The sequence below is a fragment of the Penicilliopsis zonata genome (genome assembly GCF_001890105.1).
Source record: "Penicilliopsis zonata CBS 506.65 unplaced genomic scaffold ASPZOscaffold_15, whole genome shotgun sequence".
In the NCBI taxonomy this organism is placed as follows: Eukaryota; Fungi; Ascomycota; class Eurotiomycetes; order Eurotiales; family Aspergillaceae; genus Penicilliopsis; species Penicilliopsis zonata.
The window spans coordinates 318,722-345,623 of NW_019208924.1; the positions used below are offsets into that span (position 1 = coordinate 318,722).

General features: G+C 51.2%; 12 protein-coding genes across 12 annotated transcripts; 7 read left to right on the plus strand and 5 right to left on the minus strand.

Moving 5' to 3' along the window:
* The first annotated feature begins 1 nt into the window (after position 1).
* On the plus strand, positions 2 to 3,318 carry ASPZODRAFT_135495 (hypothetical protein). The gene is made up of 2 exons (XM_022723816.1): positions 2 to 1,357; positions 1,573 to 3,318. Exons 1-2 carry the CDS (start codon positions 268 to 270, stop codon positions 3,204 to 3,206), a joined length of 2,724 nt encoding a protein of 907 aa, XP_022578560.1. The 5' UTR covers positions 2 to 267; the 3' UTR covers positions 3,207 to 3,318.
* Positions 3,319 to 3,681: 363 nt separating this feature from the next.
* On the plus strand, positions 3,682 to 4,214 carry ASPZODRAFT_33732 (hypothetical protein; the record flags this gene model as incomplete). Its single annotated transcript, XM_022728257.1, has 2 exons — positions 3,682 to 3,896; positions 3,968 to 4,214. Coding segments are annotated over 2 exons (462 nt in total), but the record flags the coding sequence as incomplete, so codon positions are not given.
* On the minus strand, positions 4,020 to 7,290 carry ASPZODRAFT_135497 (hypothetical protein). Its single transcript, XM_022723817.1, has 2 exons — positions 6,569 to 7,290; positions 4,020 to 6,504 (listed from the first exon to the last, which is right to left on the minus strand). Exons 1-2 carry the CDS (start codon positions 7,141 to 7,143, stop codon positions 4,515 to 4,517), a joined length of 2,565 nt encoding a protein of 854 aa, XP_022578562.1. The 5' UTR covers positions 7,144 to 7,290; the 3' UTR covers positions 4,020 to 4,514.
* A 2,460-nt stretch (positions 7,291 to 9,750) lies between these two features.
* ASPZODRAFT_145179 (hypothetical protein) lies at positions 9,751 to 12,359 on the plus strand (the record flags this gene model as incomplete). The annotated part of the gene is made up of 3 exons (XM_022725076.1): positions 9,751 to 9,851; positions 9,932 to 11,936; positions 12,030 to 12,359. 3 exons carry the CDS (start codon positions 9,751 to 9,753, stop codon positions 12,357 to 12,359), a joined length of 2,436 nt encoding a protein of 811 aa, XP_022578563.1.
* Positions 12,360 to 12,458: 99 nt separating this feature from the next.
* On the plus strand, positions 12,459 to 13,001 carry ASPZODRAFT_822478 (hypothetical protein). The gene is made up of 2 exons (XM_022730248.1): positions 12,459 to 12,784; positions 12,838 to 13,001. The coding sequence occupies exons 1-2, from the start codon at positions 12,557 to 12,559 to the stop codon at positions 12,913 to 12,915; spliced, it is 306 nt and encodes a 101-aa protein (XP_022578564.1). The 5' UTR covers positions 12,459 to 12,556; the 3' UTR covers positions 12,916 to 13,001.
* A 383-nt stretch (positions 13,002 to 13,384) lies between these two features.
* ASPZODRAFT_72268 (hypothetical protein) lies at positions 13,385 to 15,253 on the plus strand (the record flags this gene model as incomplete). Its single annotated transcript, XM_022729819.1, has 6 exons — positions 13,385 to 13,528; positions 13,625 to 13,723; positions 13,813 to 14,408; positions 14,475 to 14,688; positions 14,848 to 15,126; positions 15,194 to 15,253. 6 exons carry the CDS (start codon positions 13,385 to 13,387, stop codon positions 15,251 to 15,253), a joined length of 1,392 nt encoding a protein of 463 aa, XP_022578565.1.
* Positions 15,254 to 15,811: 558 nt separating this feature from the next.
* ASPZODRAFT_154028 (hypothetical protein) lies at positions 15,812 to 16,571 on the minus strand (the record flags this gene model as incomplete). The annotated part of the gene is made up of 3 exons (XM_022726045.1): positions 15,812 to 16,087; positions 16,185 to 16,416; positions 16,468 to 16,571. The coding sequence occupies 3 exons, from the start codon at positions 16,569 to 16,571 to the stop codon at positions 15,812 to 15,814; spliced, it is 612 nt and encodes a 203-aa protein (XP_022578566.1).
* A 202-nt stretch (positions 16,572 to 16,773) lies between these two features.
* Positions 16,774 to 18,503, plus strand: ASPZODRAFT_135501 (hypothetical protein). The gene has a single exon (XM_022723818.1). It carries the CDS (start codon positions 17,134 to 17,136, stop codon positions 18,358 to 18,360), a length of 1,227 nt encoding a protein of 408 aa, XP_022578567.1. The 5' UTR covers positions 16,774 to 17,133; the 3' UTR covers positions 18,361 to 18,503.
* Positions 18,484 to 21,163, minus strand: ASPZODRAFT_135502 (hypothetical protein). The gene has a single exon (XM_022723819.1). It carries the CDS (start codon positions 20,847 to 20,849, stop codon positions 18,570 to 18,572), a length of 2,280 nt encoding a protein of 759 aa, XP_022578568.1. The 5' UTR covers positions 20,850 to 21,163; the 3' UTR covers positions 18,484 to 18,569.
* A 123-nt stretch (positions 21,164 to 21,286) lies between these two features.
* Positions 21,287 to 21,924, plus strand: ASPZODRAFT_135503 (hypothetical protein). Its single transcript, XM_022723820.1, has one exon. It carries the CDS (start codon positions 21,530 to 21,532, stop codon positions 21,812 to 21,814), a length of 285 nt encoding a protein of 94 aa, XP_022578569.1. The 5' UTR covers positions 21,287 to 21,529; the 3' UTR covers positions 21,815 to 21,924.
* On the minus strand, positions 21,888 to 24,287 carry ASPZODRAFT_135504 (hypothetical protein). The gene is made up of 4 exons (XM_022723821.1): positions 24,073 to 24,287; positions 23,517 to 23,994; positions 23,309 to 23,442; positions 21,888 to 23,256 (listed from the first exon to the last, which is right to left on the minus strand). Exons 1-4 carry the CDS (start codon positions 24,171 to 24,173, stop codon positions 22,245 to 22,247), a joined length of 1,725 nt encoding a protein of 574 aa, XP_022578570.1. The 5' UTR covers positions 24,174 to 24,287; the 3' UTR covers positions 21,888 to 22,244.
* A 217-nt stretch (positions 24,288 to 24,504) lies between these two features.
* ASPZODRAFT_135505 (hypothetical protein) lies at positions 24,505 to 26,764 on the minus strand. Its single transcript, XM_022723822.1, has 5 exons — positions 26,465 to 26,764; positions 26,162 to 26,391; positions 26,003 to 26,083; positions 25,860 to 25,927; positions 24,505 to 25,799 (listed from the first exon to the last, which is right to left on the minus strand). The coding sequence occupies exons 1-5, from the start codon at positions 26,520 to 26,522 to the stop codon at positions 24,851 to 24,853; spliced, it is 1,386 nt and encodes a 461-aa protein (XP_022578571.1). The 5' UTR covers positions 26,523 to 26,764; the 3' UTR covers positions 24,505 to 24,850.
* Between the last annotated feature and the right edge of the window lie 138 nt (positions 26,765 to 26,902).

A 26,902-nucleotide genomic window follows, 5' to 3' on the forward strand; every position in this document is an offset into this window, starting at 1 on the left:
CCTGGGAGCCGAAATTTACAGGTTAGAGGCCTTGGGAGGTGTGAGAGTGAGAGGTTGCCTTGACAGGAAAGTCGTTCCTTCCACCTGCGCCTGTTGAAAGAGACGTCACGTGCACAGCGACTATCAAAGACTGAGAAAGGCATCAAAGATCTCACATCTCACCACCACCACAGAGGCTTATTCATCGTGCATATTTCCCATCAAATAGTCTTATCTGGCGGTTTCAGTAAGTTAGTCTGGTGTGACACAGCCAGTCTTCACTTCCATATGCCTTGTGGCGCCAAGGTTCGAGCTCGCTGTAGCAGCGATGGCAATAGTTTTAACAGCTCGTTCCTCGATGCTGCACGATTTCTCTCAAGCATCGATACTACTATCGGCCCTGGTCGAACGCATATGAAGATCTCGGTAGAGAATGGGCCATTGAAACCAGCAGCATACGCAACTCCCAGCCCTTCCCTTCAAGATACTGTCTTTGCTGTTTGTTACAAGAAGGACCCGAGTATACCTCTATGTGGCAGAAATCAAGATGCTAATACGATGACTGATTATCCACACGTCTCTAGCGAGTGGTATTCTCTCGATGGAATGAAAGAGGCAGCCGGTTTTCTTCCTGGTCCAGACACTGCAAGGGCTCGAGATACTTCTGATAACGGCCGTAGAAGGTCCAGACAGCATGCGAGCGGAGGCACCACTGCAGGAAGAATACTTCAAAATGGCGCCTTTCCGGATCGATTCATACCCGCCAGGACCTACATGGATCCCACATCCATGAGTTTCCGCGTAACGAAAGGTCCTCGTTTCTTGTCAGCCGAAGAAAGGCTATGGCGACGGCGGTCACCAAAAGCGGACCCTTTCATGCCAATACATTCCCGAAAAGCCGCAGCGACTCAGAGAGCGTTGCAAAGATCAATCCGATATAGAAGGGGCCCTCATTATGGTCCCCATCTTGTTAACGATTCAGGTATTGTCGGCCCTCGTGCACACATCGGGGCAGCAGAAACTTTGCGGCAGATCAGTGCTGGAGCTGTCTGGAACGTTGGCGGCCGCTCTGCGGTTTTGGGAAGACGCCTCGCAGCGGTGTCTGATGGCACCGGGGGACTGCTGGAAAGTGGAACTACTGCACCTATGTACACGGCCCGATTTCTCGAGAAGACCAATTCGACGGTAGAACAGCGCGAAACGCACGAGTCAAGGGTTGCCCTTGCATTAGACATTGATCCAGCAACCAGGCTCCTCGAGACTTCAAGGTCTCCGCGTCTGCTTGAGTTAACGCCTAGTCCTTCTTCTCCTGACCATGAAGCATACTTTCCTTTCAATTGGAAAGACGGCGCTTGGAGAAGGCTCGAAAGAACAGATTGTAAGTTCCAACTTTTCCATCTCAACAAAGAAGTATACATCCAATCTAGACTCTTGCCTTTGTCTCCTTTGTTTAGCTTGGAATTACAGAATGCAATGAATATATAATATAAAATCTACAATCACTTATTTATGACATGGTAAGAACTGGAGGAGTTGCGCTCATTTGCTCTACCTCAAACAGAAGTCGTTATTAATGTCTTTGTGATGATATAGGGACCAATGTTATCCCAAGAAGTAGACACAGGACACTTCCTTCAAGGCCGTTTAGAGTCCTTGAAGCCCCTTTTCTTCGTGATGACTTCTATTCTTCACCTCTGGCCTACTCCTCTACGTCTGGCTTCCTTGCTGTCGGTCTTGGAAGTAGAGTTTACCTCTGGTCCGAATACTTTGGGGTCCAATATCCTCCTCTCAGCGTCCAACATCCGTCCAATTCTGTGACATCACTCTCATTCTCTTCTCACAATGGTGGAAATAGTATTCTGGCTGTTGCCAGGCAGTCTGGTCTTCTGTCATTGTGGAGTGTTTACGAGTCCGACACACGCTTCGAGATAAGCCATCCAGGCAGCATCACCTGCGTCGCCTTCAAGCAGTCGACAACTCGTCGCTTATCAGAGAGATTCCCGAACATCTTGGTATATACCGAGGATCTTGCGGTTGGCGACGAGCTAGGGAATGTGTGGTACTACTCTGTAGAGTGGACGGATGAAAAGACCCGCAAAAATTCAGGCTGGAACGGCTCGATGACACTGCTCGCCAAAGTTTCTGCTCATAAGCAGCAAATATGTGGCCTAGCTTGGTCACCGGATGGGGTCTATCTTGCAACTGGAGGAAACGATAACGCGTGTCTACTCTTCGAAATCCGTGAAATCCTGTCGGCATCTCCACTTGATATCACCTCTGGGTTGTCAGCCAGTCCCCAATTGGCATTGAATACCTACGGGAGCGGATCTCGCCCTGTGGTCAGGAGGAACAGAAACCCATATGAACGACATCCTCTCGTCAGCCATGTTTTGCCGTCTTGGATGCAACCCCATGTCACACCTGTATCGACATCGATTCTCACACATACCGGATCCCTGATTTCAGGACATGGGCGAACCATAATGGTACCTCCAAACCGCCAAAAGCACCGACTGGCCCACTCGGCGGCTGTCAAAGCGATTGCGTTTGCCCCGTGGCAACCTTCTTTGCTTGCTACTGGGGGAGGTTCAAATGACCGGGCGATCCACTTCTTCCATACTCCGTCTGGTATTTGTTTAGCAACGATTAACGTATTCGCCCAAGTTACCAGTCTGATATGGAGCAAAACGCGTCCTGAGATCGTCGCCACATTTGGGTATGCTCAGCCAGAACATCCTTTCCGCATCGCCGTCTTTGCGTGGCCTAGTTGCGAACAGATCGCTGCAATACCCTGGGGCCCTCACGGCACCAGCTCCGATCACATGGATACCAACTACGTGGGTGACTGTGGACGAGCGATTTGGGCGATTAGCTATCCAGGCTGGCTGCCAGACATGCCAGAGGATGGCCCTGTATACCCGGAATGGCACTCGTCCCAGGCACCTGCCACATCTGATCACCCAGACAGGCTGCAGGAAGGCCGGCCAGGCCAGTCATGGATGTCGACATTCATGCGTCCAAAGGAAAAGGAGGGTGGTCTGTGGTGCTCTCGGACTACCGAGGAAGGTTGCATCATTGTGGCTTCGAGCGACTCGACCGTCAAGTTCCATGAAGTATGGTGCGGATCGAAGAAAGGGATCGTTCCGGCATCCGGTCTTCTGGGAGGCAGCCAGATTCTGGAGGAGTTAGAAGGGATCGAGAAAACTGGAAGAGACGTCATTCGCTGAGGGTTTGGGTGCTCGCCCGCGGACTACCTAACAAGACTCGTTTTCTACACACCCTGATCCTTCATGGCATTCCAGAGCTCCAAGCTAGTTGTTGCTCTTGTGATGATATCCTTACTAGTTATAATTAAATATCTTTCTCTCAGAATACCTAGTCACCGTGCTGTATGTAATCTGTAAGTTTTACCAGTGCCCTCCTCTGATCTACGTTATGATCGCCATCTCGATTCAATAGTGGCATTATTGCATCTGGATCATCAGGCGTGAACTTTGTACCTTTGCCTGCATACGCATGAATATTTATCCTGCAGTTACAGCAGTTATAGAGTTCTCCAGACCAGTACTCCTATTATGTTACAGAGTGACTACTCAGCACCTAATTTATATTAAGAACTACCACAGAATGCACTCATCACCTATCTGGACATGCCTGCTAGGCATCCTCTTGCTCCTGCCCGCCGCATCCGCCGCCTCGACCCCTTCGACCCTCAACATCACCGTCCTAACCGCCCACAACAACCAGTCGACCCTTGAATGCTGGTCCCTGGATCCCGGCTTCACGGTCTCCGCCCAGGCTGGGACCTCTGGCTCGGCTTCTCTCTCGCTGGGGGCCTTGGGAGGCTCCACGAACGCGACATACGTCGTGATCCCTGGCAGATATGACGGGGGGCAACATAATGCCCCGACAGTACAGTAAGAATTACACATATATACACATGTATCTGTGTGTATATTATATATAAATAGGTGTTTATGTGTTATAGATGGGTTGTTTTCCTCTCTGGCTTGGCACATATCACCCTCCCCCATTCAATCGATGATGCCTGGATCCTTGGCGGCGAGGACGGGGTTATTCTTGCGCTGGACACGGCGGCCGTGAGTGACGGGCATATCACGACGTATCCTAGTAACGAGGTGACGGTTGCATTGGAGTTGCCGATTGCTGGCTCGGTGGTGCCTGAGCATCGGGTATTGTATAGTGGTGCTTGTAATGCTACAGAGAGTCTATAGTTTTTTTTTTCTCTCTCAATCTAGGTACCTTCTATTGAACCTCATGCATAGTTATTATAAGACAGACAATGAATATCCAAACAATGGTGTGTGTGTGTGGAAACGATGTATTCCTGGCTCCCTGTGCACGATGGAAAAGGTGGATGAATACAAGAGGTGCAAAAGGGAGAGAAGAAGAAGACAAAAAAATAAATAAATAAATAAAAAAAGAGCAAGTTTTTTCAAAGCCGCCGGACACATTGAAGTGAATCATCAAAAAAGCTGGTATCTATCTATTTCGTCTTTTTTTCACCCCTCCCTTCATCTCTTTCCAGCCTTTTTGCTCTTTCCGCCCTGCAACCGGGCCTTCTTCGAGGGAGGAGGTTGAGGGGCTGACACATCGTCATCATCGGAGATATCCTCGTCTTCGCTGTCGGCGATGAAGTCAACCATGGACCCGACACTCTCTTCGTCGTCGTCGTCGTCATCGTCGTCGTTCTCTTCCAGGGACTCCTCGGCATCAGAAGATCCCGCGGATTCCTCAGCCTCGACGTCGAGGAGGATGTCGTCCTCGCCTTCCTCATCCTCGCTGCCGTCCTCCTCTTCGTCCTCGGAGTCGTCAATGCCGGAGTGGATGCCGTTCATCATTGAATCCTCTTCCTCGTATCGGGACCGCGAGGTAGCACCACCACCAGTGATCTGCTTTGGCTCTGCGTCGCTGTTCTCGTCCTCGTCCTCATCCTGGCCCTCCACGTAGATGACGTTGTCTTCGTCATCGCTCTCCATGCCCTCTGCGCCACTGCGAAGGGACTGGCGAAGTCCCAGTTGCGCGTCCAGCATGTCGAGTTTGCCCTTGAGGAGAAGCAACGAGGAAAGACTGGAGGAACGTTGGTCCATGATCTTGAACAGGCTGGACATCCGATTCAGTAGCTCGGGTCTGCCCGCCAGGGCCCCGCCGTGGGCCACGCAGGCCCACTGCACCCAGACGAGCAGATGCCCGTATCTGCCAGGGCGAGCCGCGAGGCGCTCGGCAAGCTTCTGGAGCAGGGTTGCGGCGAGAGAGGAATCCAGCCGTTGAATGGTTGTGCGGATGATGGATAGGTCGTTGGTGTGGAAGCAGGACTCGAGCATCTCGTTGTCATTGGTCTTGAGAGACTGGGTGAGAACGGTCGCGAGGGAAACCCCGGCGGGGATCTGGTACACTGCCGTGTTCGGCTTTCCGGGAACAAGAGGTCCCATCCGAAGCCCGTCCTCCAGCTCGGCTTCAACATCGATCTCTTCGGCGTCATGGGCGCGAAGAAGCTCGCCAAAGGTAGGCTCTCCTGTCTCGTCCTCCTCATCTTCCTCATCGTCCTCGGCATCCTTCTCTTTCTCGGAGCCCGATGCGTTGTCCATCTCGACATCGCTGTCGGTCTCCTTTGCCCCGGACTTCTTGGCGGCCACAACGGCGGCTTCGTCGTCCGAGTCCACTTCGCTTCCGGAAACCGAAACTGCATCCTCCCCGTCGTCCTGCATGTCAACGTCATCGTCCATGAAGACCCCACTCTCCACCACGGCCTTAGATTCGTCGACGCGGCTTTCGATGGCTTTCGTGGATCCGTTTGTGGTTGCGGATGACAGTGTCGACGCCGTTTTGGTCCTCACGATTCTTTGCGGTCCCGTGAACAAAAGTTCATCCGAACCCTCCTTGAGCCATTTGACACGCTCAAAAACCGGCACAACGCCTCCTTCAGCCCACGCGATGACCAAATCCTGACCTTGGAAGGAGGCCATCACGACGGGGACAAGGCTGCTGGACTCTTCAGAGCGAACAATCTGGACAGAAGCGTCTGCCCGTCTGGTGTTCTGTCTCTTGGCTTTGTTGCCCTTTGCTTGCGGGTCCTTGGCGTGGAAGAAGGGCTTCGTGAAGAGCTCGACTGTGCCATCTTCGGTTAAAGCGGCAAGCGTCTGTGTTTCCACGGAGGCTTCACTTGCATTTCCCGAGCCATTGTATAGCGACAGCGAAGAGACCTCATTCTCCGCCACGAGGTTCATGACTAGAGGAGATGTCTTCTTGCTCTGAGGATCGAGCACTGTGATATAGCGACCGTTGTCGGAGGTCAGGAAAGCTCCTTCAGCGACTGATTCTTTCGAGGAAGAGAGAATTGTATGTATCGAGGTGTTCATGGCTGGGAATGGTGACGTGGAAGAATTGTCTGCGTTTTCTATGTCGATGATGTAGGGCTTGGAGGATGCACAGATCACAGGAGGGTTCGAGGGGACAGGACGCGAGAGCGTCGTGAAAGAAGAGGTGGCTGGCAGATTGATGGTTCTGACAAGCAAGTTAGCATAATTCAAATCTCCAACAATTCAGATGGACAGGTTGTTTTTCGTACTTGATAGTCTGCCCGGTGCACAGATCCCACTGGACGAGTTTGTTATCGCCGCCAATACTCCAGCCTTCTTCACCTCCACGGTTTGCGGTGAACTTGAAATCCCGGATGCCCTTTTCGTGCACACCAGAGAATGTCGCCACGATCTTGTCCTCTGCTGGTGAGTACATGCGGATCTCCGATGTACTTGTTCCGAAAGCCACGACAAGATCGGCCTGGTCGAGTCCCTCCACGGCAGCACCGTTGACACCCGAATTGCGCTTCCTTTTCTTCTTCGCCTGCTGGTCGCGATCCTTTTGCCGACCGGCATAGTAGCCCCAGTCTAACGAGGTGACGGTCTCCTTGGGGGACAGCGCATGCTCGCACTGCAGTCGCCCGGTGATCGTATCATGGATTCGGATGTGCTGAGCATCGAGGCCCTGGATGACGGATGCGAAAAGCGACAATTGATACTCCGACGGCGAGAACGCAGCCCGCAGAATCGAGGCCTTGTTACCGGTATATGTCTGACCGCTTGTTGCAGGAGATGCGGCCGACGACATTTTTGACGCCGGCCGGGAAGTCTTCTTGTTCCCCATTTTGGAACCGAATCAGCGACGGGAAGTCGGGTCTTGAGCGGGTGTTGGCTGCTGATTGAGGTCGTCAGCGAGCGGAAACCTCTGGCCCGGTGTCTGGATCGCAAGGAGGCCTGGATGCTGGACCGATCTTGACTTGCAAGCTATCGCCGGAACTTTTGCAGCGACACTGAAAAAAAAGTTCTCCAAGTCTGTATAGGCGCTTATCCTGTTACGGCTTAGTCCGCTGGGTTCCGCTCGGGGCGGTGTTTATCTAATCATGTACTTTACCATGTAACTATAGTTAGGCTAGTTACAGGCTACAGGTATGAATAATAATGTCTGTCCATGAGAACGAATGTTTTAATCATTTTAGACAGGTTCGAATCTTTCTAGAAGGTGGGCTGGGTGGCTGGAACATCGTACAGCTATGCTTACGAGGCAAGTGCCTAGATTCAAGTGTGATAGAGTTGATGCAGGGAATGGTACTCCGTAATATCTTCCTCTGTAGATCAATCCTGCAGCCTTGCCTTTTTATTGCTATCGAAGGTACGGAGTATGTCTCTTTTCTTAAAGCAGGTGTAATATTGGAGGGAGAAGTATGGCTGCTTATTGTTCTGTCAATGAGGCAGCTGCCGATGCTAGACTTGATATAAAGCTTCATCAACAGAGTGGTACGACGGAGTACAGAGTACATCGTACACAACTAGTTAATAGATTAATACCTAGATAAATGGTGTTTTCCATTAGTATATATTTACTACATATTTGTAGCTGAAATAGAGTCAAGAAGGGTCGTGAGAAGGGTCGTTCAACACGCGTTGTACTCTTCCTGACCTTGAAAGACTTGAATAGAAACCGCGGAGCCCATTTTCCGATGAAGGAATAGTATACTCCTGCTGTTGTTATTAGTATTCTTCTTGTGTTGTTGGAATGATCTCTCGTCAAATGCCGGTGATCGCAGTGGAGCCGAGGAATGATGGACAAGATGAGGCTGAGCAGGCACGCGATGATTACGTCTTCCGAGGGGAGGCTACTAGCCGAATGCGGTATCAATACAGGGCTCAGGGCTGGATATTGGGGTTTCGCTGGTCAGCAGACTTGCTAGCAACTTGAACCCAGCCGTCCTAGTGGCTGCCGGTTCGGCCGGTCGTAACTTGTACTCCGTTGGTTAACCACTATATGAGGTAGGTAGTACCTAGTTAGTAGTTACTCTGAGGTACTACTAGGTACTAGGTAATCATCCATGTCACTGAAAAATCATCACTGTGATTCGAGACAGACTGGAGTACCTACCTAGATCCATGAGTGAATGCCTAACTAGGATCGGGTATGCCTGCTCCCCCCTGGTTTTCTTTTCTAGACGGTATTACGATTTCCATGCTAAAAAAAAAAAGTAATAATTTGATTTTCCGTGTTTATTTTTACCAGCCAAAAAAGAAAAGTCCTTTACGGCAGGCTGCGGCCCACTGCGGTGTGTCGAAGGTTCCCCAGTCTGGTGTCATCATGGTAAAAAAGAGGCTCGACTGCTGGAGCCGTTTTAGGGGAAGGCTTCTCTCAAAGGGAGGTTGAGAGTCTGGGACTTTGGTAAGACTGGTACCCGCACCTCAGGCCCTCCCAGCCAATGACAGCCGCGAATGGGTAGAGCGCGTCACACCACAGCCAATCAGCCGCCGTAAAATCGCCTAAACCAGCGTAATCAGGCCTAGTGTGACCGATGGGGCCGACGGCAGAGGGCGGACGAGCACGAAGACGGCGTTCGTACTTAAAGGATTCTAGCACCCTCTCCCAATTTCTCAGTCTCTGTTTCTGGGAGCTTTGCGCCCGCGCCGGTCACGCTCTTCCTTGTTGTCTCTCCCCCCCCCTCTGACCGCCTTCTTCCTTGACCCTGGGGCCAATCCCTTTCCAATACCACAACGCGTCCTCGCGTCGCGTTCAGGTCCGCCCAGGTAAAAGCTTCCTCCAGCTTTTAACCCGGTCTGTCTGGTCCCTCCCGAAAAATTTTTTTTTTCGATCCCATAAACGCGTCACGGACCACCCGCCCTGTCCACCCGCATACAAATACCTGCGGTAATAATTCGAGATAGAACCTCAGGCTCTCATTCACCCCCCCGGGCAGTCACGTGTCTCGGTCTCTGTTGCATTCTTGCCTGAGGTTCACTTGCTTGACGCTTCCCTCCCTCCCTCTCACGTCTTCTGGGCGTCTTCCTCCAGCCTTCCCTTTCCGGCCTGGGCTTGCCTCCCCTCCTGCTTAGTCACCCACCCTGATCCTTGCCTCCCACGTGATCGCAGGTCACCTGGCACCTCTTGGCAATATAAATTCCTTTTTGTCTCCTTGTCGCATTCTCCACTTCTGATTCCGCGTTTATCTCTTCTGTCTGTCTGTCTGTATCTGCTTCTGCTCTGGGCACTGCGATTCCTCTACCCTCTCCACCACATCTGTCCTCTCTTAATACGGTGTGGTTCGTGCTCGTCGCAACTCCGAATCGACCCCCAATAGTCTCGTGTTAGCGCAGAAGAGTTATTCAGTTGATTTGCTACATCCATCATCCTCTCTTCCGCTGCGTCTGTTAAAAACAAAAACCTTGTATTACGGCTGCGCCCCCGAGGGCTTTTGGTGACTCCCTTCCCATGGCTACGCCGCCTCCCGAGGCTACTCCTGTCCTCAAGGAGGACAAGCCTCAGCTGCCGCCGTCACCGAATGGAACTGCTGTTGAGATCGATCAGAAAGGGTAAGTAAAAGGGCATGTTGGTGCACAGCCGGTATTTTTTTTTTCTGTCGCTGTGACTGACATGTTGTTTCTATCTCCAGTGTGCAAGCTCCGATGGCGGTCGCTACGGCGCCCTCTCCTAAACATGACTCAGATCCGGTCACCGATCCTGTCAAATCCTCAGTGAATGGGAACGGTGTGGACCAACCGCCACTGACCAACGGTGCGACTGCGTCGCCTCCAAAGTCCCCTATTCCAGCAGAGACCGCGAAACCCTCAGACGCCCTCGCCAAGTCGGAAGGTGACAACGGTGCCGGTGGCGAAAAGGCTCCGACCGTAGTTCGGCCCTCGGTCGCTCCAGATGCTGCTGTGAAGGAGGCAAACAACCATCAACAAGACAGCGCAAACGCAACCCCTAAACCGAACCCTCCTTCTGCGGCCCCAGTACAAAATGATTCCAAGTCTACGCAAGCCACAGAGCCTTCCGCAAAGACCGAAATACCACTGCCTTCCTCCGCTGCACACACCAGCAGTGTGCCGACCAAGGCTGCGACTCTGTCCCTGCAACAATCCGTCGATCACGAGATGAAGGATGTGTCGGACATCCCCGTGTCCCCAACTAAAGTTTCTAGGGAGCGCGAAACCGATGGCGGCGATGAACCGGCTGCAAAACGTACCAAGATTGAAAGCGATGGCGTCGAACCCTCTGACTTCAAGGTTCCCAAGCTGCCCTCACCGGCGGCGGAGACGTCTCGCGATCATGCGATGGGTGCTCACGAAGGTGTGACGAAGATGCAGCACAAGTTCCTTGTCAAGAGCGTCCAGAGCCTGAAGCGCATGCATGAGTCTCGTTTCTATCGCGAGCCTGTCGACCCTATCAAGATGAACATTCCCCATTACCCTAGCATCATCACGGAACCCATGGACCTGGGAACGATCGAGCGCAAACTCAAGAGGAACGAGTACGCATCTGTGCAGTTGGTCATCGATGACTTGCATAAGATGGTTCGCAATGCCCTGGTATTCAACGGTCCCGATCATATGGTCACCAAGGAAGGCCAAAAACTGAAGGAGACCTTCAACAAGCAGTTGGTCAATCTTCCTAGGCCTGATGAAGTGGAGGAGAAGAAAATCAAGAAGTCTGCCCCGAAGACTCAGGCGTCGCGACGTGAGCCTCGGGCGGTTCCCACCCCCGCCCCCAGTCGTCCCACGGCTGTCTCTCCACAAGCCACCACCTTCGCGTTGGGACCCGAGGGCCTCCCGCTCATCCGTCGTGATTCCACAAACGCCGATGGTCGTCCTAAGCGATCTATCCATCCTCCTAAGCGTGATTTGCCCTACTCCACCAAGCCCAAGAAGAAGAAGTACCAGTGGGAGCTGAGATTCTGCCAAGAAGTTCTGGATGAGCTCCACAAGCCCAAGCACTACTCTTACGCGGCTCCTTTCTACTATCCTGTTGATCCCGTTGCACTCAATATCCCTACCTATCATAGCATCATCAAAAAGCCTATGGACCTCTCGACCATTCAGAGCAAGCTCAAGACTGGACAATACGAGAATTCGCGGGAGTTTGAGGTAGACGTGCGTCTGATCTTCAAAAACTGCTTCAAGTTCAATATCCCCGGTGATCCGACCTACGTGGCCGGCCAGACTTGTCAGGATGTCTTTGACTCCAAGTGGGCTCAGAAGGCGCGCTATCTCGAGGCGCACGAACCTCATCCCGAGCATCACAGCGCTGACTCGTCCGAGTCCGAAAGCGAAGAGGATGTCGAGGATAGCGATGACGATGAGAAGCTTACCCTTCTGCAGAAGCAGATTGCGGAGATGTCCCGTCAGGTCGAAGCAATCACACAGAAAAAGAAGAAGACCCCTCCGAGCTCGAAGAAGCTAGGAAAGTCCAAGTCTGGAAAGAAGGAGGGCTCGAAGAAGAGTGGTGCTGTCGGCTTCTCTAAGAAAGACAGAAAGGGCAGCAAGTCATCCAAGTCCGAGAAACGCTGGGTATCCTATCATGAAAAGCAAATCATTTCCAACGGAATCAGCAGCCTTCCCGACAAAAAGATGCAGGAGGCTCTCAGGATTATCCAGAACAATGTCCCCTCTCTTAAGGTACGTTCATCTTTCCTCCTCCTCTTCCTCATCCTTCTTCTTCTTCTTCCTCTTCACGAACTCCTCGAGTGCTAACTTTTTTTTCTCCCTTAGGGTACCCAGGAGACTGAGATCGAGTTGGATATCGATGAGCTTCCGAATGAGGTCCTTTTGATGCTGCTGAAATTCGTCAAGAAGAACGCACCCCATGTGGTCGATGACGAGGACATGGGAGCGCCACTCGCCAGTGCGCCCTCGAAGCCCAAGAAGAACAAGCCGATGAGCAAATTTGAGCAAGAGGCTCAGATCAACATGCTTGAAAGTAACTTGTCCAGATTCCAGGGCGGTGGTAGTGGTCGCTCCCCGGACCCTATGCCTTCCGTCGAGGCGAACTTTGAGAGCAGCGACGAAGAGGATGACACCGAGGAGAGCGAAGAGGAGTAAAGGGCCGATGATCAATCGCTTAGCATGGCAAGTTGCGAGCGGTTAACCATTCTCTTTACACTCCTCGACTCGTCGTGACTTCCTGACCCTGTTGCCCTTCGACCGAGTCTCTCTTCTCTGTGTCTTTGGATTCCTTTTCCGGTCAGATACCCCCAATTCACAAGCCCCAGCACATGTTTTCGGCTTAAGCTACGAGGATGGCCGACTCTGATCGTCACCTTTACACAACCACACCACACCCACAACCCCCCGACCTACCTTGCTTTAGCTTAATATTGTACATATGTCCCCTCAGGGGCAACCTGTGTTCTTTGCGCGCGCTTGCTGGATTCCGTCAGAACCATTGCAATCAAGTACGACGACTAGCGAGGCTCTGGTGTTTCCTTGCGGCTTGCCGGATTATTCACATGTGTGTTTCTATTGACATGTTTTTTTCTGCGTGAAACAGCGTTTAATTTTCTTCTTCCCCTTGTTTTACCCCTTCCTTTCACCCCTCTCCCCCCCCCTTTTTTTTTTATTTCCCCAATGGCGAAGCTTGCTACTGGATCAAAGTTAAGAGAGGTTTCATTTTCCTTTCCCGAGTCTCAATTGCCGAGCTGTGGACTTGGACAAAAGGGAGATTTTCTCCAGGACAGCCATGCAATTTTCGAGTGGATTGTGATGCCTCTCTTCTTGCTCTCATCCTCCCCTCCCCCCCTCCCTTAGCCCTCCCAAAACTTGTTGGTATTTCAGGGAGGGGGGTCGGTAATTGCGGTGGACAGCTGGAAGTCGATACCCAAAATGGTTTCAAGCAGATGGAAAACTGGGCTAACATTAGCAATCTGTATGATTACGAAAGAAATGTGAAAATGGCAGTGAAAATGCAATTCTTCCGCGTAAATTAAAGCATTTATCTGTGTAGGATCTGATCTACCGCTAGATGGTCCTGTAAGGCTGTAAATCTCCAAGCACGTGCTTCCCACCGAACTCGATTGTCACCGCGCCCGAAGGCACTTCATACACTTGAGACCTCCGAACCCATCACGATGCTCCCACCATGCGACCCAACAATACTCGAACAGAACCCTCGATTCAAGCTCCTCTATGAAACCCTCACGTCGACCCTGTTGAACCCCGATGGCTCTACGCGCGCCAATGATGCTCTTCCAGCAAGAACAGCTGTTTTGGAAGTACGTTCGCGACCGTCTCCTGCATGCCGAGAGAACGTATTGCGGATGACTCCAGCGATCCTGTTTTGACACGAGAATCTATTGTCATCTATCTAGGAGTTGAACGAGTGTCGAATGCGAGATGCCAGGAAGCAAATCATCAAAAAGGCGATCGGGCGGTTGGCATTCGATGGAGAGAACGAACTGCCAGACGAGGTAGGTAAAAATGAAATACACAATGGAATTTAAAAGAAAGAAAAAGAGTCATCTGACAGTAGATTTCATATCCAATTGGAAAACTATAGTGTCAGCACCCTGTGACGGTTACTTCGCTTTACCTTGACTCCGAGACGCCACTGGACGAACTCGAGGATACCCCCTTGGGAGAAGATACGCTGGCGCTTTTACGACCCGATATCGAGACATTCTACTCGAGCATCCCTGCGTTGATATTACCGCTGTCGAATATTCTCTCCGCAACAATCAATGATCTTCGTACATTGGCTAAGACGGGGGCAACCCCCGAGCCCCCGCAGCAGCAGCCTCCGCAGAAGTCCTCTGGAGCAGCAGTCTCTGCTGCTGCTGCTGCTGCGCCCGCGGCACCTCGTTCTTCTCGGGGACGTCTCCGTCAGCCAGCCCCGAAAGCCAAACCACAGGTCAAACTGGCTACACAGCTAAGGGCGCGCATCCGTACCCTGCGACAGCTGCAGCTGTGCGAGTTGCCGGCATCCCGCCGGGAGATGGCCGCTACGGCGGCAGCGGTGCTGGCCACACGGGCGGAGATCATCGAACAGACGGTGATGGTGCTGGAGCGGGCGAAACATGGCGCCCTGGCTCGGGCTACAAAGGCCAAGGCCGAACACCTAGCTACAGTCGCAGAGGGGATAGAGGAAAAGCTCAAGTATGTGATTTGGTACCCTAGCCTTTTCTACTGCATACGGTTATGGCTGATCTGGTTTCTCAACAGTGTCATGAAGCTTGAAATCTCCGCGGCAATCTACACGCCCGAGAACGTCTCTGCCCTCACCCGCTATCGCGAGCATTTGAGCGATACCCGAGACTCACTGGAAGAGAGGCAGCGCCGCGCGGTCCAAGAGCTAGAAGCTTACCAGGCCAATTCGGCAGGTCCAATGGTTCAGATTGCAGAACGGTATGGTGATTTGGTCAGAGAGATGGATGCCGTGAAGATGGAAATTTCAAGATTAGAGGCTTAAAACACCTCTTCGCATTGGAATAGGGCGTTTTCTATCCTTCGACGTCTTGAATACCTGTCAGCATTAGATATAATTTTTATGGGTCACCTGACTTTCCCCGCCACATGCCACCATTCCCGAAACGAGAGCCCAAAAACCGCCACTCCAAAAATCTTCCATATTCAGCACCCGATTAAAGCATTAATTAACAGAAGTAGCCTGCGTGTCAACATGGCCGACGATAGCATTTCCATATATGACGAAATCGAAATCGAAGACATGACCTACGATCCCACGTTGGAACTCTACCATTACCCATGCCCATGCGGCGACCGATTCGAGATCTCTCTCGGGGATCTCCGCGACGGCGAAGATATCGGCGTGTGTCCCAGCTGCAGCCTGATGATCCGTGTGATCTTTGACGAGGTGCGTTCTTTGTCTCCTTGATAGTCGATTACTCGTGTATAATATACCTTGGATATTGATGGGTCAGGCCGATCTTCCCTCGGAGAACTCGCAGCAATCAGCCGGTGCAGTTACAGTTCAGGCTTGATCGACTTATCGAATAGATGTTACTTGGGGCATACAAGCGCTCAGTGCTTGGATATGAATCTCATATTCTGATCACTGCATGCGAAAGAAGAAGAAGAAGAAGGAAAGGGAAAAAGAAAGAGGGAAACACCATTTCCTCGACCGGGCAACACGAATATCTAAACGATCGTTTGAAAGACTCGATCGCCCAGCACGCCACATCCGAACAGATTGGTGACGAGACATTCGCGTCTAGGTTACTTCCTGATGCAATGGTCTTCTTCTCGACATGGGTTGGGAGAATGGGTTACTCGAGATGTCGCTGTGATCTTTTCGCCTGTATGGAGTTTCCCATATATTGCAAGGATTAGGCCCCGGGGGATGGCGGTGGACAGGAACGGGCCCTTGAGACAAAACGGGACGCCGATAGGCGTTCACAGCGCCACGCAGGCATAGATTGTATTTAGGTGTTATACATCACACTCACGAGAAAATAGAAATCTACGTGATAATCCACCGAAAAAAGACCACCGTCCCTTCTTCCTCTTCCTCTTCCTCTTCTTCTTCGTCTTCTTTATCACTACTCCTCGCTTTCACCGTAGATATCCTTTGGTAGATTCAGCGTCAGCTCCGAGTTGAGGATATCGGTGAGGTTCGTGCCATCACGCAAGTAGATCCATTGGCCATGTATATAGGGCCGTGAGTCCTGCTTTTCATGCATCTGGTCGCCTTCCAGGATCCAATCGAATCTCTTCGGTCCGGAGATCGGGGAGCTGAGCCAGATTTGCTTGTTTGGAGGCTGCTTGTTCAGCACGTACGTGCCTACTCCTGGGACGATGATATTCAGTACGCCGGCCTGTCGGAATCGGAAAATCTCTCATTAGCAAAGGACCCTTTTTATAGCAATGGTTTTTGGTTGGGTGTTGTTTCTTTTTCTTTTTTTAGGTACATACGCTGTACTCCGCCTCCACGTCGGAACCATCCTCTTGCGCCTGCTCCAGTTCCGACAAGAGGACATTGAAATAATGCTCTGAGTATTCATGGTACTCCGGGTCTGTCAATGGAGATGGCTCCTTCACGTGCGAAGCACCGCCGGCGACATTATTTGACTCGGGGTTCGGAGCCGGCGGGTCTGCGGAGTCAGGGTAGATGCCCTTGCGGATCGCAGAGCTTGCGTGGAACTTCCTGCTGAAAGGGAAGGGAGAAGAACGGATCGAGGAACGGGCTTCTTTCGACTGGGTCTGGAACTGAAGCGCTGCAGAGGCAGCAGAGACGCAGGTCAGGCGGAGTGAGGGAGTGAGGGCAGAGAGCGCAGCTCGAGGTGCAGTGCGGGTCAACATGGTGATGATCTTTTTTTTTTTCAAGCTCACGAGATGCAAATATTCTTGAGAAATTTCTCTAATCGCTCGGGAAGTCGAGGGTTCTGATGAAGAGTCCAGTTGGGATGACGTTCGGCAAGGGGAGGAAGAGTAGGAAAATAGCAGCTTCAATCACATCATCATACTTGATTGTCGGCAGAGCTCTCCACTTTTTGGCAGCTCCTCGGGCTGCGATGGAAGCTCATTTTCACACCAACGCTTTCTGTTTTCCAGCTAAACTTAAGTACCAGAGGCTAAACTTGCTTTACCGATCTCGCACTCTGAGCAGAAACAATTATTCGTCCTGTGGAACTTGAGTTATGCTTGATTCTAGTATGATTGCGTCTGTTGCAGACCCCACACCCAGGCAGCAGATGAACTAATCAGAGAAGTGACATTGAAATCACTATTGGATTGTGTTTGACCTTCTCCCTCTGGAGGACAGCTCCTTCTCATGAGATACTCTACGTTGCTCGACCTCATCGCCCCGCTGCCATCATCATCGTCATCTGCAGTCGCATCCAGCATTCGGCATTTGTTCACCATGGCCGAGAGAAACCACATGGGAGCTTCGCAGCAGAAGAGGCTTCCACCTACTCATTTTCTGTGCCTACCGCTGGTCAACTCGGTTTCCCTGCCACAGTTGGAATCTTCGCTCGCCACGTTCAGGTCGGCAATTCCGTTATGCCCGGAAAAAGAGCAAGAGGATGCGACAAACAGCGCCTTCCAGCCCTTCCAACCCCTGATCCCCAACGGTGCATTACGCCCTGTTGGAACACTTCACTTGACGCTAGGTGTCATGAGCTTACCAACAAAGGAGCGGCAGGACGAGGCGTTCAAGTTTTTCCAGTCGCTGGATCTAGTCTCCCTGATGCACGAGGCAGAAGAACTAGCGAGATCAAGGCGTAAGGGGAATCCTACCCGGCCCCGACAGCCGGATGTTGTGGAAACAGAGCCTTCTATAGGCTCTGGGAGAGACCAGATAGACTCGAATAGCTCACCTCAACGGTTTACCATCTCCTTGGAATCCTTACATGCGCTCCCGCGTACTCGTTTCGCCACCGTTCTGCATGCCGCTCCGGTAGATAGCTCATCACGCCTATATCCGTTTTGTGTTGCGCTGCGTGACAGATTCCTGGATGCTGGTTTCCTTCAAGAAGAGTACCAGAAAAACAAAAAGGGAAGCAATAATCCCGCAGAAGAGGGTCAAAACGAGCAAGCAGCGCAGCAGAATATAGGACAAGTTGAAGCTGCTTCTCCAAAGCCGCGACCTCAAGAGAATACAAAGCTCAGGAAACGCAAGATCAGGCCGCTACTTCTTCATGCCACCGTTGTGAATACAGTTTATGTCCGAGGACGACGAAGACCCGGGAAGAATAGCAGGAACCACGGGGGCAACAGTCGAAACAATCAATACTCATTCGACGCTAGAGATATCCTACATCATTATCGGAACTACTATACTGACGGTAATACCTGCATTCAGCTAGGGTCACTGGAGAGCAACACGGCTACGTATACTCGGATTGATGGAGACGAGATCTCTGACAGCAATAGCCTCAACGGGAGCGAAAATGAGACTGAAAACAACAACAACAACAACAAGGAAGGTAGGCCCTTCGTATGGGCCAAAGACTTTCCTCTACAGAAATTATGCATTTGCGAGATGGGTGCGAAGAAGCTCGACTCATCCGCCCATGGGGGGTTAGGTGCTCGTTTGGGCGAGGAGTATAGAATCGTCAGTGAGAGGAGTCTCTTATTCGATTCTTAAACTATGGCTCTTGTCAGAGTCAAATATAAATAATATAGATGTCCTTCAAGGACAGTAGACTACTCTCAGATCTATCAAGTAATAAAACTGCCTTGGAAGATATCGTCGGTTCGACGAACTTAAATCGAGGCAATTCCTAGGTCTATCTTATGGGACGACAAAAAGTATATTCCATGGAGGTGCTATTTACAGAACTCATACGTCTTCGCCTACCGAATACGGCTCATGAGAGTTTCCATGCCTCTCTCCACGGACAACTCGGCCGCTTTCGCTTTGACTGTGCTGACCATGCTCCTCTCGAAATCGTCTCTTGTCCGGAGCGTGGTCTCCACCCACGAGAGCTGCAGATCCCAATACTCCGTCTTGAAGTTCTCATAGACACCCACGAGGGCGGGTCCCTTTTCTGCCTCCAGCAGGCGGACCAGCCAGTCGACCAGACGCCACTTCTGCTTGATGGTTCCCTCGAAGGAGTCCGGGTATTTCTGGAAGAAGGCGAACACTGTCAAGACATCGTCTTTGAATTTATCCGTATACGGGTCAACGTGGCGGCGGAATTTGACTCCCTTGTTACGAACAGATGATAGGTATCTGACAAGCAGTTCGTCAGACAGTTCCTCGACTAAGATCTCCGTCAAGGACGAATGCAGCACAGGACTGTAGTCGGACATGTAGTCTTCGAACGTCGACGTGATACGCTTGATGGCAAACTCGCCGTACCATTTCTGCGTAAAGAAGTCCGGGATGGTCGTGCGGAAGTCGACGGCAAAGACAAGCTCGACGAACCGATTGAGACAGTGCGTGCTCAGGTCAACATACCCGTCGCGTAGCGCATCCAATTCAGGCATCGCGCGGGAAGCCATGTAATTCGAATTTACTAACGGCTCAAAGTCACGTTTGAAGCGCGTCAGATACCCAACCTGGCCGGTTTCATCGTTGTCATCAATGCAGGCAATCTGGTCGTTAGCAACGGCGACGAGCCAATCCTGCATCAACTGCAGGCCTTCTGCGTGTTCGTCGGCAGGTCCATTGTACTTGCTGCATTCCTCGTCGATAAGAGTCTGCCAAGCGGCCTGTCGGTTTTTGAGGACTCTGAACATCGCATCAATGATACCCTCCGTCACGTCTGTCCGTGCAGACGCTCCGGATGCCACTATCTGCTCATGAAGCATGCGCCACATGTCCGGCAACGTCTTTGTACGGAAGTAGCCCTCGGCATTTGTATCCAGTGAGTCGGGGATACGCTCCAGAAACCCTTTTCGGTCTGTCTCTGAGATCCGCTCCATCCATTCTTCGACGGCGCTGATGATGATATTCTGCCACTGTCGAATAAGCTCAGGCTCACGGTCGTCGAGAATGTTGGGACGAAGAGCAGACTGTTTCCAGCCGAGCTTGCCCATCTTCTTGTAGTACTTTTCGCTCCAGTGGATGATTGCGAGGAGGTTATCCGGTGGTAGCTCTGGGTCATCGATGAGCCCAATCAAGAAATCATGCATCATCCGATGGTAGATATCCGTGTAGGTCTTATAGATCTTCCACTTCTTGGGCATCAACGATTGCATGCCCTGCTGCACGGTGAACAGGTCATTGAAGAACCACCTGAAACCTTTCTCCAGGTTGTCAGGGTCGCCAAGGAAGTCCTCCTTGGTATTCTCGAACTGACTCTGTGCATATAATTCAATCGCCTGCATGAATTTCTCCTTGTATCCTCTTATGCTCTTAGGGCCGATATTCATCGACTTGAAACGGCTAGCCAAGTCCTCATGGTCCTTCTGCGCTTCTTGCAATGCTCGTACTGTGTCGTCATTCTTTTCTTCGTTCATGACGACAACGGCCAACCTGACCACCATACTCCTGTTGTCTGACTGAACCAGAGGAATGAGATTCATGCAGGCCGTGCCCAAATGCTCGTCAAACCATTCAATGACTGAATCCAACCCTTGAAAGTAATCGGCGAGGGTTTCCTCGTTGCTGGTATCGCGAGCTCTGCGGATCTGGTCCATTGCTTCATCGCGAAAGTCTCTCAACCTAGAGATCTGCATGTGCACTTTGAGCAAGTTGGGTTGGTTCTCAATATCCTCGTCGTCCTCCCTCAGAAGACTCTCGACCTCAGCGATGTCCGCGCTGAAATTCTCCAGTCCCTTCTTCATCATGAGCGTTGCTTCGAAGTTTCGTTGCACACGGGCCAGCTTGTCAATCTGCGCAAAATCATCCACACTGGTCTGCGATTCGGCACACAGCTTATCGATCCCTTGGAGCTCATCTTTCGACTTGGACACCTGGCGTTGGCCCTCCTTGAGAATGTTTATGCTCCGTTGTACTGTCTCCAGTTGATCTCTGAGCCCTTCGCGAAGTTGTGAATCAACTGCAGCTTTTTTCCGTGTGTATTCCGCTTTGAGGCCGGTAATTTTATCAAGGTCTTCCGGATGGCGTAGGAGATCCCCAAGACGGGGCATGGCCACTGTTCCGTCTGCATCCCCCGCTTGCGCCATCTCGTGGGAGAGGTTGGCACCTAGCCGACTGGGTTTGACCAGATCCGATAGTGCCGAAGTAGTTGTGCACTGTGAGATGCAGCAGCAAGCAAAGTATCAAGCACTCGTGTTTGCTCTGCGCAGCCGCTCTAGGACAACAGCAATCTGGAGAGACTGTTCTGAACGCACAGCGTTTCAGTCAAATGGCTGCGCTCATCGGGTTTCAACCGTGTCTCGGGAATTATGACTATATATCGGATATATTTGCCGATTTATGGTTCCGGATCAGTGCTTGCAAATAAAGAGAATCCAAGCTTGTAGTCGCAATACGTCCCCCGTTTCCTCATCTCCGCTCCCCGTCCGGCAGAACCGTGACCTGAGTATCCACGTGACTCACCGCCATCTAGACCGACTTCAGGCCATTCCTGAACGGGAAGCCAATTTTGCGATAGCTCTGCAAGGCCTCACGATCAACATCCATTTCGATTCGACTAGCCAGTCAAACTCATTATTCATCTCAAGAGATAGCCGACGGCTTCATTTTGTATTACATCTTGTTTTACTTTTGAAAAAAGCCCCCTGATCGAGTCTGCCACATTCAAGTTATCATTCCATTCAACCCTGCTTCAAAACAACACAAGCAAGACAGGCAAGACGATAAAACGAGATATACGGTTTCTTTTTACATCCCCGATCTCAAAATGAGTTATTTTCGCATCACCCTCGTCCGCTCCGCAATCGGTCTCCCCCGCCGAACCACCGACGTGCTCAAAGCCCTCGGCCTGAAGAAACGCATGGCCACCGTCTTCCACGCCGTCTCCCCCTCTGTCGCCGGTCAGATCATGAAAGTCAAGGAGCTCGTCGAAGTGCGGGAGGTTGAGAGGCGTCTAACGAAACAGGAGGTGCATCTGGAACGGAAGCCGGACCCGGGATATTACGTTGAGAAGGTCGGGAGGTCGGAGTTTGACGAGAGCAGGAGGGTATAGGGTACAAAAGGCTGTCATCCATTTCAATTCGATTCAACCAAACCAATCAATCAGATGGCTTAGCGATGCATATTTTTTTTTTTTTTTTTTTTGGATTTCTGGGGTTTGTTTCATGAGAACTGACTGGCTGATAAGATGTATTGTGTATGTATATTTCCTGTTTTATTCCATGTATCATAGATATAATTGCAGTTCGGTACCAACAGATTTCTGGCTTATTTCCCATGATCAATAGTGATGTGACGGGATCAACCGGCAGTGTTGTAGACAGGCTTTAGGTACTCAACTTGAATTGCAAAACGCCAGGTCCAAACCCCGAAAACCGATTGATCGCCTTTAATAACATTATTACACAAGGGTGGGGTGCATATATACAGTCTGAGTCAACCCTGAGGTTCCGAAAAATCTATTAACAATCAAAAAGCACCGCTTAGGCTTTATAGAGGGTGTCGAGAAATCCTTCCGCAAGACGGCTGACAACGCTCTTGTCCGGTAAACTTCCTGCCACGCCATACAAGGCTGACGTATCGCCTCGCTTGAGGATATAAGATTTGCCTTGCTTCTTCCTCTCCTCGGCCTTTTCGAGTTCCTTTTCCACCACTTCCACTACATCACTGGTAAGTTTGTCAACGGCAGCAGCTGTGGGGATAGTGAAAGCCATATGGAGCGCAGGAGGTGACTGGAGAGCGTTAAGATGCCAGCCCTTTTCGGTCAGGTCGTCCGCAATATCATATGTGTCAATGGCGCCATTTTTGCTCTGGAAAGCAACAACGCTCACCATCGGCTTTCCGATGACCTGAAGATGCTTGGAGAGAACAGGGTGCTCGTTAAGAGAGGCTTCGAACTTCTTTGCTGCCCCAACAATCTCCAGGCAGCTTTTGATGTATCCCGCTTCTCCCACGGTCATCAAACTCGTCCAACAGCCAGCAATCAAAGCCCCCGGTCGAGATCCTGCAATAGAGGGAGATGCGTAGACACCACCAGACCAATCGGGATAGATGAAATACTGGTGGCTGCGATACGTCCGATTGCGATACAAAAGGACTGAATTACCCTTCGGGGCGAAACCATATTTATGGGTATCCACGCTGATGCTGGTGACACCATGCTGGCGGAAGTCGAAGCCACCCTGTTCCTCATATGGAGAGGGAAAGCCAGCCTTTTTAAGGAAGGCGATCACAAACGATCCCAAGCAGCAGTCGACATGAAGGGGGATCTTGTACTTGGTAGCCAGGCGTGACAAGGCCGGAATATCATCCACCATGCCGTGAGGGAAGTTTGGTGCCGACCCAACAAGCAAAACAGTGTTCGGGTTGATCAGACGCCGGACAGAGGGAACGTGGACTGTGTAAGACGGAGCAGGACACGGAACACGGTGAAGCTTGATCCCAAAGTAGCTGCAGGCCTTAATGAAAGCAGCATGGGCCGTATCCGGGATGATCCTAGAAATGTTAGATCTTCCCTGCTTTCTTTGAGACCAGATCGATAGCTTACATCTCTGGCTCAGTTACCCCTCGCTCATGAAACGCCTTCTGTCGTGCTGCGAGGCAAGCCATCAAAATTGATTCCGTCCCACCGCTAGTAGTAACACCAGCACCCTCCGACGACCCATTAAATAAGGCCAAGACCTGTTTCACGCCACAAGGTCAGCACACAATAACCGCAACTCATAGAAGAAAATACAAGAAGCTGTACTACGGACCATAGCGACAACCTCCGCCTCCATCTTTCGAACCCCGGGAAACACATCCGGATGAATCGGGTTCGCGACCCCAAATCGTTGAAAGGCCTCGGTTTGAAGCTTGAGGAGATCTTGGCCACCATGATACACCGCACCGCTCACTCGACCATCCTCCCAACGCGTATGCTCCAACCCGGCCAATTTATCGAGCTCCGCTTGAATCTGTTCCGGCGTCCATCCTTCCTTAGGCAGGACAAGATGCCTCGTCACATCGGGCCCGCTGACCACAAGCCTGGTTTCTAGCTTCTCGATCGCCGTGCTCACTTGCTTGTTCAATTGGCCACGGATGCCAGGCGCGCGCAGAAAGACTGAGTAACAAAAAAGGCGAACGGCGGCATAGAGATGCCGAATACCCCCGAAGAGACCGTACCCGCGTAGGAAATAGAACGTCTTGCGGACATATCGAAGAATAAAGAAGAAGAACACCAGGTTCCGAATCCTATGTAGTTCCGTTAGAGAGAAAACATTAAAAAGAAAAAAAAAAGGCCTTGAGGCAAAACATGACGTTTATACTCACAGGTCCAGATTCAAAACCGCGAGCGACGCATGAGGAGCTCGAGTATACCCCAGCAACTTGCTCTGCAAGGCGACTGGTAGCATTGAGGAGGGCGTCCTCATTATTAAAGTCGTGACTTTTGTCGCCTAAGGACACTCTAAAAGGATGAGCAGGAAGAATAACCTCATAAGGATACAAGAGAACCAGGTTGGCGGTGCTCGAAAGGTAAGTGGAAGCCAACGGCAAATAGACTCTCGGTCGGGGAGCCCCCAAGTTATAGTAATCAGTCAGAAGTTGCACGCGGAATGAGCTGCCTCGGCTCTCCCCCGCAGGCAAAAAGACAATTAATTAGTCTACACGAATGAAAACTCCATCACGAGGCATGCAGTTGGAAATGATATCTACGCGTGGTTTCTATGCTAAGCTTGTCTATGAGTAATATGTCAAGCTATTTGAAGGTAAGAAATTATCAGCTGTTTTGATTCTTTTTCATCGGTTTAGTAAAGCTGTTATATACAAGCTGAGAGTCCCAACTCTCTCCAAACACCAAGTCTCTTTTTTTGTAAGGGAAAAAAAGGTGACAACTTTTCAAATCCCCCAAGCCATGAGATATCCCAAGTACATAAAAACACGAAGTCGTCGAAGACCGGACGTTGTCTTTTGACTGACGGTCATTGAATGGCCTGCCGAAGCGAGACACGGCCATTTCTAATAACATGCGGAACAAAAGAAAGAAGTTCAATGAAGAAGAAGAAGAAGAAGAAAGGTGACGGGGTGTGTATACAGTACCGCCACTGTTTTATTGAGCCTCCAGAGCCAGCTCCTTCTCCTTGGCGGCGAATTGAGCCTGCTCGTCGGCAGTGAGGTCCAGAAGGGGCTTGTTCTCACCAAGCTTGATGTTGCGGTGGTAGGCGCGGATGATGCTGTCGGCGTCGTCGACGGCGATGGGGCGGATGTCGGCAAGAGCCTTGATCTTGGCGGTACACTCCTTGTACTGGGCGTCTGTCATCTCGATGTTGAGCTGCTGGGCACGCGACTTGATGGCGTTCCAGCCCGTCAGGCGCGAGGCAAAGTGGACGTATCTCGTCATGCCGAAGTCGGCGGGGTTAATGATCTCGTAGGTGCTGGGGTTGTTCAGGATGGCCTTGGCGTGGATACCGGCCTTGTGGGTGAAGGCGCAGAAACCGGTGATGTAGTTGTTGAAGGGGATGTTGACCTGGACGGCCTCGGCGACGAGATCCTCGATCTCCTTGAGCTTCTCAAGCTTGTACTTGCCCTTGACGTACTCGGGGTCGGCGACGATCATACGGGCCATCAGACCACCCAGGGGGGTGATACCGTTGCGCTCACCGATACCAATGACGGAGGTATCGATGTGGGTGGCACCAGCCTCCAGGGCGCAGTAAGCATTGGCAATGGCGCAGCCAGTATCGTTGTGGAAGTGAGTCTCAATATCACATCCAACCACACCCCTCAGGACACGAACCAGCTCGTAGACTTGGCGGGGAGAGGCACAGCCGACAGTGTCGGCAATACCGACACGGTTGACACCAACCTGGTCAACGGCAGAGTAGATGGACAGCAGATCCACGAGATCGGATCGGAAGGAATCCTCGCTGGAGAATCGGATTTCAATGCCCTTGGACTTGACGAAGTTGATAACTTCAATAGCGGTGTTCTTGATATACGTCATGTCCTTGCCGTGTGAGTGTTCACGAAGGTACGAAGAAGTTCCGATGACAACGTCACTTGAGTCATGTTAGCGCCTAGAGATATGCAGCGTCGGACCCTTGTTTTAAACCACTTACACTCCGTCAACACCAGTCTCGACGGCGATTCTGGCATCGTCCATGTGGCATCGGATGTGAGTAAGGATCTAGAAAGTTCATTAGAGTCAATTACCTCAATGGTCTCGGAAATGTATATATATATATATTCAAAAAGAACATACCTTAGCCTTGAGGCCGAGCTTGCAGATAGCTTCACAGTCAAGCCTCGACTGCTCAGAAGCACAGGGGCTAGTCAGTTCGATCTATAAGCCATAAAATGTTAGTCAGCTCGACACATCCTCTACAGATGATTTTTGCACAGTACGGCAACCATGACTCACATAGTCGACACCAAAGTCGTCCAGGGCCTTGGCGATCTCAATCTTCTTCTCGGTGTCAAAAAAGGCGTTGGCGAACTGCTCGCCCTCACGCAGGGTACTTTCGATAATCTTAAACCGCGAGACATTGCTCAGGAAGTCGGTGACGCCGACGTTATGGCCGTAAGGGTTGCGAGAGGAAGGGTGAGGGTTCTGGCGAGTCTGGACGGCAGTGAAACCGGGATGGTCGCCATCTATATCAGCCATCAAGTCAGTTTTCCGTTTTGCAAAAATTATATATATAAATATATCTATCGGATTTCGTACTCTGATCAGCAGTGCCGTTGACCGGCCGGCTGGGCTCGTTGTCTGCGCCGGGACACATTTCGTGAAGGGAGAGCGGGGTATGTTGTATGGACTGTATATCTCTGTGGGGAGACCACTGGCGGAGGATCTTTGCAGGCAAAAGATGTAAGCCTAGGGGTAGGAAAGCGGAAGACAAGCCAAGTATGAAGACAGAAAGAGTCTACCGGTGACCTGGACGGAGGTATTTATGTGATAGAGCTTGTTAATAATTTGAATCAGAGGAGGGAGGAGTCATCGCTCGGCAGACCAGGCGGAGTTTAAAAGGCGGCGGCCCGATTACTATGACTCGTCCAGCTCCCCTCTCCCAGCGGCGAAAAAAAAAAGCTTGGGGGTGGAAATTTTTCACACGCTGGGCTTGTGGGGATCACCGGCGCTCAAGAACGCATTCGGAAACCCCAA

Coding starts and splice junctions, on each gene's coding strand:
- ASPZODRAFT_135505 (XM_022723822.1), bottom strand. CDS start 26,522: ATGTGTCCCGGCGCAGACAACGAGCCCAGCCGGCCGGTCAACGGCACT. Junction 26,392..26,464: donor CAACGGCACTGCTGATCAGA/GTACGAAATCCG, acceptor TGGCTGATATAG/ATGGCGACCATCCCGGTTTC. Junction 25,800..25,859: donor GAGACTGGTGTTGACGGAGT/GTAAGTGGTTTA, acceptor ACATGACTCAAG/TGACGTTGTCATCGGAACTT.
- ASPZODRAFT_135497 (XM_022723817.1), bottom strand. CDS start 7,143: ATGGGGAACAAGAAGACTTCCCGGCCGGCGTCAAAAATGTCGTCGGCC. Junction 6,505..6,568: donor TGCACCGGGCAGACTATCAA/GTACGAAAAACA, acceptor CTTGCTTGTCAG/AACCATCAATCTGCCAGCCA.
- ASPZODRAFT_135495 (XM_022723816.1), top strand. CDS start 268: ATGCCTTGTGGCGCCAAGGTTCGAGCTCGCTGTAGCAGCGATGGCAAT. Junction 1,358..1,572: donor AAGGCTCGAAAGAACAGATT/GTAAGTTCCAAC, acceptor GTGATGATATAG/GGACCAATGTTATCCCAAGA.
- ASPZODRAFT_135504 (XM_022723821.1), bottom strand. CDS start 24,173: ATGAGGACGCCCTCCTCAATGCTACCAGTCGCCTTGCAGAGCAAGTTG. Junction 23,443..23,516: donor AGGCGGAGGTTGTCGCTATG/GTCCGTAGTACA, acceptor GGCGTGAAACAG/GTCTTGGCCTTATTTAATGG. Junction 23,257..23,308: donor GGGGTAACTGAGCCAGAGAT/GTAAGCTATCGA, acceptor TAACATTTCTAG/GATCATCCCGGATACGGCCC.
- ASPZODRAFT_135501 (XM_022723818.1), top strand. CDS start 17,134: ATGGCCGAGAGAAACCACATGGGAGCTTCGCAGCAGAAGAGGCTTCCA.
- ASPZODRAFT_822478 (XM_022730248.1), top strand. CDS start 12,557: ATGGCCGACTCTGATCGTCACCTTTACACAACCACACCACACCCACAA. Junction 12,785..12,837: donor ACATGTGTGTTTCTATTGAC/ATGTTTTTTTCT, acceptor CCCTTGTTTTAC/CCCTTCCTTTCACCCCTCTC.
- ASPZODRAFT_135502 (XM_022723819.1), bottom strand. CDS start 20,849: ATGGCGCAAGCGGGGGATGCAGACGGAACAGTGGCCATGCCCCGTCTT.
- ASPZODRAFT_135503 (XM_022723820.1), top strand. CDS start 21,530: ATGAGTTATTTTCGCATCACCCTCGTCCGCTCCGCAATCGGTCTCCCC.